Source organism: Columba livia, chromosome 2 (genome assembly GCF_036013475.1).
Source record: "Columba livia isolate bColLiv1 breed racing homer chromosome 2, bColLiv1.pat.W.v2, whole genome shotgun sequence".
Classification (NCBI taxonomy): Eukaryota; Metazoa; Chordata; class Aves; order Columbiformes; family Columbidae; genus Columba; species Columba livia.
Window position 1 is genome coordinate 129,270,850 of NC_088603.1, and position 9,946 is coordinate 129,280,795.

At 43.0% G+C, this 9,946-nt stretch overlaps 1 protein-coding gene across 6 annotated transcripts in view; it reads right to left on the minus strand.

The window, feature by feature from the left end:
* The window catches only part of UBE2W (ubiquitin conjugating enzyme E2 W), a 35,458-nt gene extending 34,196 nt beyond the window's left edge, over nucleotides 1-1,262 (minus strand). The window contains exon 1 of one of the 6 annotated variants that reach the window (XR_010470624.1): nucleotides 1,093-1,262. Coding sequence is in view for 2 of the 6 variants with exons in the window: in XM_065053818.1 (XP_064909890.1) it covers nucleotides 773-829 (57 nt within the window). In the remaining 4 variants the exon portion in view is untranslated. Of the gene's footprint in view, nucleotides 1-76; nucleotides 184-772; nucleotides 947-1,092 lie in introns of those variants that run through there. The other 5 variants (XR_010470623.1, XM_065053820.1, XM_065053817.1 and 2 more) reach the window with 5 other exon arrangements.
* Between the last annotated feature and the right edge of the window lie 8,684 nt (nucleotides 1,263-9,946).

Here is a 9,946-nt window from a genome sequence, read left to right on the forward strand (position 1 = left end):
GGAAAACTGTAACAATTCAAGGACCACCAGAGCAGTTACAGGCAAAATAAAGAGGGGTCACTGTCACAAAACTCACGTGATCCTTTCCCCTGCTTCAGTCACAATAAATCACCACCCACTCAGAGCAGCACACAGTGAAAGCGATCCATTCCTCCAGTGCAATTTCTGTAGCTACTATTTAAGAACTCCTTTGGAGAAGGTATGAATAAATAATTCAGCTGGAAATACCTGTCAAGCAGCAGGATGTTTCATGCTACTGTACCTACAGCAACCCCATCCAACCAACTACACCAGCCATTATCTATCCACAGGACTAACACCACACTACAATCTCATTTTACCGAGAGAAAGAGCACCCCACAGGCAACACAGATACACGGCCTGGGACAATACCTGTCTGACCCAGTCCCCCTGTACCCGAGAATTACAGTGCCGTAACCCCAGAAACGCCTGGCAGGATGGAGCTGTTGATCACGTCCTTCGATGCAGCCCTCACGGTGTCACCAGGAGGGTCTCCCTGACTGCCCCCCACCCCCCACCCCAAACGCGGCCGCCACATCGCGGGGGGGAAGCGAGCCGAACACCTCCCATGGCGGCCAGTGAGGCTGTGGCCCCCTCAAACCCTGCCGAGGGGGAGATGGATCCCTTCGCCCTCCACTCACTTTCCCAAGGAGAGGGGGCATCGCTGCCAAACCTCTCCTCTACACGCCCGGTACCCCTGCCCTCCTCCCCCGCCCCACCCGCCCTCCCTTGCGGCTCCCTGCTCCCGTACCACAGTCGAGGCCCAGCGTCGCCCCTCAGAGCCTGCCCCAGCGGGTCTCGGCTCCATGCCGGCGCCGGGCCGGCTCTACTACACCTCCTTTTGCCCTTCGCGGCCCCGCCGAGCGGCCACCGACCCGCGGCCGCGTTGCCGCCGCGCAACCGACTCCCTCAGCCGTTGCCCCAGCGGTTACTCCACCCGCGCCGCTCCCTACAACGCACCACCACGCACACGCCCGCGGGAACGGCTCCTCCCGGCTCCGGTCCCCCGCCGCCGCTCGGCCCGCACCCCCACGCCCCGGCACTGCCCCAGCTCCGCCGCAGGCTCCTCACCTGCATAGACGCCATGATGGATCCACCCCCTCCCCTCTGCGCCGCCGGCCCAGGCCCACAGAGACGCAGCGTCGCGCGCCCGTCCCCTTCCCCGTCACGTGCCCGCGCCGCCGGCCGAGCGGCCGCGCATGCGCGAGGGGAGGGGGGTGTGGGACCCGTCCTTGAGCTCGCGCTGCCGCTCCCGCCCTCGGCGGCGCGTGCTGGGGCTGCCCGCGGCGCGGGGGAAGCTGCGTCTCCTCACGGCTGCCGGTCCCGGCAGGGACGCGGGTTCGGAACCTGCAGCGGCCCGGGCGCGCTCCGCCCCCTAGGCTCCTGAGCCGGTTTGCTACGGGGGAAGGGCCCACTTGCAGCTGGCGGGGATGAGCTGCTCTCCTGGCCGCGGGAGACGTGTCCCTGTGCTTTGCCTGCTGCTCTGTCACAGCTCTTCAGACTTCACATGTGATTTTGTTGGTTTGTTTTGTTCCCCCTCTACTCTGCCCTTGTGAGACCACATCTGGAATATTGTGTCCAGTTCTGGGCCCTCAGTTCAAGAAGGACAGGGAACTCATGGAGAGAGTCCAGCGCTGGGCAACAAAGATGATGAAGGGAGTGGAGAATTTCCCTTATGAGGAAAGGCTGAGGGAGCTGGGTCTCTTTAGTTTGGAGGAGACTGAGGGGTGACCTCATTAAGGTTTATAAATATGTAAAGGGTGGGTGTCACGAGGATGGAGCAAGGCTCTTCTCAGTGACAACCAATGATAGGACAAGGGGTAATGGGTACAAAATGGAACATAGGAGGTTCCACTTAAATATGGGAAGAAATGTCTTCATGGTGAGGGTAACAGAACACTGGAACAGGCTGCCCAGGGGGGTTGTGGAGTCTCCTACTCTGGAGACATTCAAAACCTGCCTGGACGCCTTCCTGTGTAACCTCACCTAGGTGTTCCTGCTTCAGCAGGGGGATTGGACTAGGTGATCTTTTGAGATCCCTTCCAATCCCTAACATTCTGTGATTCTGTCGTGCTCTGGTGGTGTACATGCTCAAATGAGCATGGGTGTATTTTAAATGTGACCATTTTTTGGATTCTACATTTTCCCTTCCTGCACTGGAACTTCCTTTGTCCTTTGCACTGGATTATTCTGTGGTGACTGTGTAGGTGAAAATAAACAAGCACCACTTACTAGAAGCAACCTGCATGCAATCAATAAATTAAGCAACTGGAGGAAACTATTTTTCGTAAAGCTGTTATTCCAGCTATAGTATTCCAGACTTAAAATCCTCAAGATAAACTTACAAAATGGTTTTCCAAAGGCAAACCTATAAAACTAATAATTCTAGTGGATATGTAAAAACAAGGATTTAATAGAGATACTGATTCTATAGCTCGTTATAATTTGTACCTCCCCACTGGTCTTGCTGCAGATGCTGAAAACATTGGAGTACGTTTGTGCCTTCACACCTCGCTTTCTGATGATGCTAAAGAATCCCTTTGGGTCACATCTGCTCCATGGGTAGCACCTGACTTTTCCTTCAGAGATGGCCTGATACAGATCCAATTAAATTATTGAACAATTGTTCTCAGTTTGTATTTACCTTTGAAATCTGCTTCTTTAATTTTAGACCTTAAGAAGAGTTGTGCATCTGAAAGCCTCCCTACCTTCTTTAATCATATTATTTAGTGCAATGCAAGATACTACTTCCACCTGTAAGCTTTACCTTCTGGGAAGTTTTTATGTATCCTCAACTTTGAAAAAGAGTAACTGGAGGAAAACAAAAAGCAGCTTCCAACTTGTATCCAGTGTCAGTGTTGCCATTGTCAAAGTGAATGTACAAACTTGTGGAGTTTGCTTAAAGGGAGGAACGGAAGGCAGCAGGGGTGTCCTTGCTCCAAGGTAGCTGCAAAAGGGAACAAGCCTCTTGGCTTTGCAGGAATTTTCTGATGACAGAATTGTGGGTATGTGCCGATTTTGGAATGGGAAAGGAGACCAGCCTACCAAAAGTAAGGATGGAAAAAGTGTCGCGATGTAAGCCAAATACTTTACTTTTCGTCTTGTAAATTCAACCGCAATTCTCAGTCACAAACCGTGGGCTTCCGATGCTGTGCAAGCTGGCATTGTTCTGCTGACTCATTTAAATGAGTTAGGAGAGTCTTGCCATGTTTTTTCCTTGGAAGTCAGTATTTATGTACTGTATGATTTCACACCACCATTGAGGTTGCAGAGGATTTATTGCATTACGTAGACATTAAGACCTGGTAGAAGTTTCTTTTTTCCTGCAGCTCTTCAGAACTAACTTGGGCTGTTACAGCATTAAGTGGAACGTTGGTATTTCTGTTTTACTAGATGTTGTTGTTTTGCATGATCCAAACATATGTTTAAACTAAAATACATTTCTTAATGCCATATGCCACAAAGATAACAAGAACATCAAGTTTAAGCAATGGACATGTGTTCAACTATAAACATGGACATATTGACTGTTCATGTTGATGTAATCTCAGTGCAATAAAACTGATTTCAATGCATGATACTCAGTTTCTTAACCCTGCTCCAGATAACCCTGTTGAAGGTCAGATGAGAAGACATAAGCTTATGAATGCCAGCATGCTTCACAGACTGCAAGCTAGTTTTGTATTAAAAGGTCAGCTTTGTAGTCTTAAGCTAACTCTAATTAGTACAAATATGATTTTACTCTGTAATGAAGAAAAATTATCTCTGCACAAAAAGCCACCTCAGCAAAAAATCATAGCTTTTAACTGTCGTTGTGTTGAAGAAGTCTTTTTTCCTGTCACACAGAGCTTTTCAACGTTAAAAACAAGGCACCTACCACATTTGGGAGTAAAATACTGTTTACTGACACAGCTTCACCTGTGCTGCAAATCCCATTCCTGAGGACAGCAGGCATGATAAGTAAGGAATAGTTTGCCCTTTACATAGACAATAAAGCACAAGTTAATTACTATCCCCCCATCTTAACTGGATCTGTAGGAAACTGAAGCATTACTCTGCAGCTGAAACTTGTGATCAGAACCACCCCCATCCCTAAAATTCACTTAGAATTTATTCTTACAGGGCTACCAAGGGTATCTTTTATCCCTGTTTTCACATCTTTGTTCTTTGAAGTGTCATGCAATTGCATAAGATATAGGGGCAACATTTTTAGCTCATCATCATAGGAATAGAGGCAGCTGGAGAATTTTTGTTGATTGTGTTTTTTTATTGTGTTTTTGTTTGTTTGTGGGTTTTCTTGTTTGGTCAGTTTGTTTTTGTTTTTCCTTTCTTCATATCTCAGTAACCTGGCTTGCAGAGAGTGATTTTAGTAACTGTTTTTGTACAGTGCATAATGCTATAGGGATTCAATCTCTTGAGCACAATATGAAACATTATTAGCAGACTACCAGAAAGAATTTGCATGAATATTGATATTTTCTTCGTTAAAAACAGTTCCATTCTTGATTTTGTGGTGGCTTATAGTATTCTTTGTTTGAAGTTATTCAGTAATCTCAACAATGAAAGGCCCAAAATTCCAGAGTGGGTAGATTTCACAAGGAGTTGGTTATATTGTAATTTGCTGTTCATTTCAGCATTGACCTTTACCTGTGCAAAATGTAAAACAAAACACTTTTGCAATTAACCCTTTCTAATCTGTTGCAGGTGTAGAGATAGCGAACGTAATAGTTGTTTGCTTTTAAAAAAAGCAAGCTTTAGTATTTGGCTAATGTAGCCTGATCCTGTACCAGTCAACCTAAGTTTTGCCACAGACTTCAAAAATTGGAGTCCTAGTTCTGAAATACTCAAAATTCTAGGGGTAGGAGGAATTTTTATCTGTTATGTTCATTATTTCAGAAGCTATGTTGTAGTGATCTGATCAAGTACATGATCATGACTCATATATCAAAAACATATAGAGCAATTCATGAAAATTGTACCTCCTACTAAAAAAGTTTCTGTAAATATTCATGAATTTGTTCTAAGAATCCATTTTTCTTCAGAGTTTGCACTATCTTACATTTACAGAAAAAATGCAGCTAGTGCTCAAACTGCATTTCTTTGATAGTTTTCTGATGTATCTAGCCAGATTCACAAAGGTCGAATATGTTTGAGTAGGGTCCTTATAATTTTATATTTTATTCCCTCCATTATCCATGTTTTCAAATGTTACCTTCTTTTTTTTTTTTTTTTTTTTTCCTGTATACTGAACTATTACTGCCTGTTTCTTTACAATTTCTGCCACTGTAACAGCACAAGAGCTTAATTTGTTTTGTCCATGTCCACTATACGTTTTAGCTTTCTCACACAGAAGTCAACTATCACATTAACGTCCCCTTGTTACTCCGGTGGCATAGCAAGCATAACATGCAATGCCAGGAGACTGCATCTCACCAGCTTGGAGGACTACGTACCTCTCAGAGGGACTGGGGCAACTTCTCCTTCCATGCTTGCTTGCCAGTCTCAGGAAAGGTACTGAGTTTAAAATGTTTGTGGAACAGAGATCTTCTGATAAACACAAGCCTCATGCACCTGCAGGAAATGCTGTCTGCATCACGCAAGTAAAAGACGTAGAATCAAACCAAGGTAAGATTGTACTGAGAATACTAAAGAAATAAATTGTAGACATAGCTAAACATGAAGAACACCCTAAATTTGCAAGATGTCTTTGACCCATTGAGATTTTACTATTATTTTATTCTTTAGTGACAATGTAGCTTTTTCATCAGAGACTTATTACATTTGTGTCTTACTTAGTTCTGCATAGTAATGGACATTCCAGACTTTCAAAGGGACAAATGGAGGCTGGGGGAAATGTTTCACCTTATTGTTGATCTTTCCAAGTGCAGCATCTGCAGAAGAGGGTCATCCTGTTCATGGGTGTCATGTGCTTCCATTTCTCATCTTGTATAGGATTTGACAATTTTGCAGCCACTGGGTGATCTGTGGCTTTCAGGTTATCCACAGAAGGCTAAACTACCTAAATAATTTTCCATCTGATAAGAAAAATAATCTCTCCTATTTTGTGGACACACAGTTGTTACAATTACTGCAGGGGAAGAAGGACGTGTGGCCAGGGAACAGAATGGAATTACCTGGTTTAGTAATATGCCATAACTACCAATTTATAGTAACTGTCAAGCTCTGATTTTTGGCACCAGTAGTCCTCTAACTCTTTTAAATGCTGTAAAGATAAATACCTATAAAGATACAAGCTATTAAAAAATGAGGTTTGTGTAGAACCTATACTCTATTAAATAGATTAATACACTAAAAAGTGCAAGGTTATGTAATCATTAAAAGTGCTGCCACATAAAAAGCATCCTTTTCCAGATCCCATGTAAGCAGGTTGATTACTGTATCTCTCAAACACCAGGGTTCAGACTTTGCTCAGTGATAATACCTATGAGATTCAAATATAATTATCATTTAGTAATTTTACTTTACCTCTGAAGACTGTGAACTGAAGGCTTCTCAGGTAAGACCAAGAAGTATATAAATACTTAGTTGATTTGGTTATTAGGAATACACAGAAATGACTGCTTGGTTTTGCTAGAGACCAAATTTGCCGGAGAAGAGGCTTCTCGTGTAACTGGTACAGCTGTGCAATCAGCTGCCACAGCTCCTGAGGGACGAGAAGCAAATGCCCCCCATGCACACAGCAGCGGGCAGCACGCTGCCAGCACCACAGCCCACGTGGCACTTGCAGAGCTTGCAGAATTGCATTGCGCAGGCCTGTACAGCAAGGTGACTCTGGTCCAACCCGTTGGTTTACATTTGTTTCTTTAATGTCCCTCGGGAAAGACAAGACTTATATGGGATATGAGTACCATGAAACGCACCTACATGATGAAGCACAATGGAAAAGCAGTTACTTGACTAAATGCTTTTAATTACTGAAGTTCTCTATGACAAATGTGAAAGCAGCTTAAATGTTAGTGCAATATTGAAATGTCATCTACATGTTTCAAGTAGTTTGCTACAAATAATTCTGACTCAAATGGCGTGCCACTTCTGGAAAACATATGTCAATGTAGTATGCTAATGTCTAAGTGTTTCCCTGTAGAAAAAGAGAAATTAAATCCTTTGTGCCAAATGCGTTTAGATTCTAGATATTTTTCAGGTTGGGTGATACCAGCCAAAACTGAGAACCATTTACATGAGAGTGAATTAACCTGCATAACAAGTATCCCATTGTTTTACTAGACAGAGTAACAAGAATTTTTAGTGACCTAAAACACAATATATATATATATATATATTTTTTTTTTTCCCCAGTGTTGACTTTGAAGAGAAAGGTTTTCTATTATGAAGTACAAAATACCAGTAGTATTTTTTCATGGTAAGCAAAGCCATAGCTATGAATTCTCACCTGAAAAGGCAGTTTTAAATTTGAATGAACATTAAAGGAATAAGCAGTATTTGCTTTAAATTTAAAGTAACTTCTGCTTGAGGGAAGAAATTTGCAACAAATAAATAGAGTAGCATTAATCCATGCTTGTGTTCCCAACAAACTCACATCACAAAACTATCCTGAAAACCCAGTGAATTTAGCATTGTACAGTAAGATTTTAATTTATCTAAAACCTCTCAAGTTGTTACTTTCACCAGTCTAAAATGCAGTCCATATTTCAGTGGCAATTTTAACTTAATTTTCCAGTATTACCCTCAACTAGCGAGGCTCCAAAACATTACATTATTAGTATCTTGAAAACTGTGTACCCAAGTTCAGTAGGATAAAACATTTAAGTGCTCCATTTGTCTAAGAACAATCACGATCTTGCATCTCTGATTCTCCTCCCACATAGCGTGGGAGGAAAATCCTGTATTCTGTAAACATCAAACAGTAATACGGGAATGACAGAGAAAAAGATCTTTTTTTCCCCCCTGTTTTTAAATCTGAGTGACCTTTCTCCCACAGAAGAGTGATTGCACCACAACCTATGTTTTAGATGTAACATACTCAAAGCTTTATTTCGTGACACGTAACTCTTGCTAAACTTGAACTGATAGAAGCTGACCGTTCTTTTCTCTGTGCTGCCCTAGGGATGACACTCAAACAAGCTTCATAGGTGACTGATAATAATCACAAAATCTACTGTGTGTTCTTTCTTAGCTCATCCATTTGTTGTGTAACACATTGAGTTCACAGCATTGGTATCTCCCCATAAAATTGACACCTGATAAGCTACATTTAAAAATAAATCCAACTCCAATCCAGTTTATTATTTGTCAAAAAATTCCTTCAAAGTTGATTTTCTTTTTCATGGGAAAAGCTACCAAATGCCTTTTTTGCTAATTGCAAAGCTTGGTCTTTAAAAACCAGCATAACAGTTTAACTTCCAAATCCACTCACTCTTTAAAAGGTGAGTTCCTACTATTTTTCTGTCATTCAGTTATTGAAATTAAATTTACACCACAGCCTCTACCCTTTGTTTTCAGCTAGGAAAACCTGCTGTTTCTCATTAGTATCTACACGTTAACACTGTACTTTTGTCGGCTCTGCAGTAGCTGTTACTCTTTTAAATTATAGTGCAACATTTGAAACTTAAAAAAAAAAAATAAAATAAAACTAGGGACACAAAACACAGGCTGTAAAGTTAACTTTCCTGCCCCATTAATTTCCTTGTCCCCTTTATCTATCACATAAGACAACAGACTTAGCCAGGCGTTGGGAAACCCCTTTCAATGGGAACAGTAACAAGAAAGGGTGAAAAAAAAATAGCCACTGCTGCAACTTATGCCTGTGAAATATGATATACAGCAATAAAACACAGAAGCAACAAATGACTTACTGCTGTTAATTAAGAAATGCCTTTTAGACATCATGATCAACGCAGCTGTTGAATACAATGGTGTGGTGAATCTTGATGGTGAATTTGCTTTTCTTCAACCTCAGAACTAAAAAGGACTTTCACGTCTTGTGAAGCAGAGTTCTGATCATTCTGGATGCATAGGCTATTTCATGCTGGAGACCATCAGAGACCCCTTCAGCAGCTTACACACACTCAAATGATGAAAAACAATAACCCAGCAAGACTTTTCTCCTCACTTAGTTAGTAAAGAACCTAGATGTTTGTATGGCTAAATCAGTGGTTCAGTTTAAAATTTGAACCACCAGATACAGGACTAGCTTACTAAGTAAAAGGGGCACCTGAGATCTTATCAAAGCATCATAGAATGGTTTGGGTTGAAAGGGACCTTAAAGATCATCCAGTGCCAACCCCCCTGCATGGGCAGGGACACCTTCCACTAGACCAGGTTGCTCAAAGTGCCATCCAACTTGGCCTTGAACCCTTCTGGGGCTGGGGCATCCACAGCTTCCCTGGGCAGCCTGTTCCAGTGCCTCACCATCAGCATGGTGAAGAATTTCTTCCTTTTCCTTATATCTAATCTAAATCTACCCTCTTTCAGTTTAAAGCCACTATGCCTTGCACTACCACTACATGCCCTTGTAAAATGTCCCTCTCCAGCTTTCTTGTAGATCTCCTTTAGGTACTGGAAGGCTGCTATAAGGTCTCTCTGGAGCCTTCTCCAGGTTCAACGACCCCAACTCTCAGCCTGTCTTCTTAGGAAATGTTCTCCAGCCCTCTGTCACCTTTGTGGCCCTTCTCTGGACTTGCTCCAACAGGTCCCATGTCTCTCTTATGTTGGGGGCTCCAGAGCTGGATGCAGAACTCCAGGTAGGGTCTCACGAGAGCAGATGGAGAGAATCACCTCCCTTGACCTGCTGGTCTCACTTCTTTTGACATAGTCCAGGATACATTTTGCTTTCTGGGCTGCAAGCACACGTTGCCAGCTTCTCATGAACCAACATCCCTGAGTCTTTCTCCTCAGGGCTGCTCTCAATCTGTTCCCTGCCCAGCCTGTGTTTGTGCTTGGGATT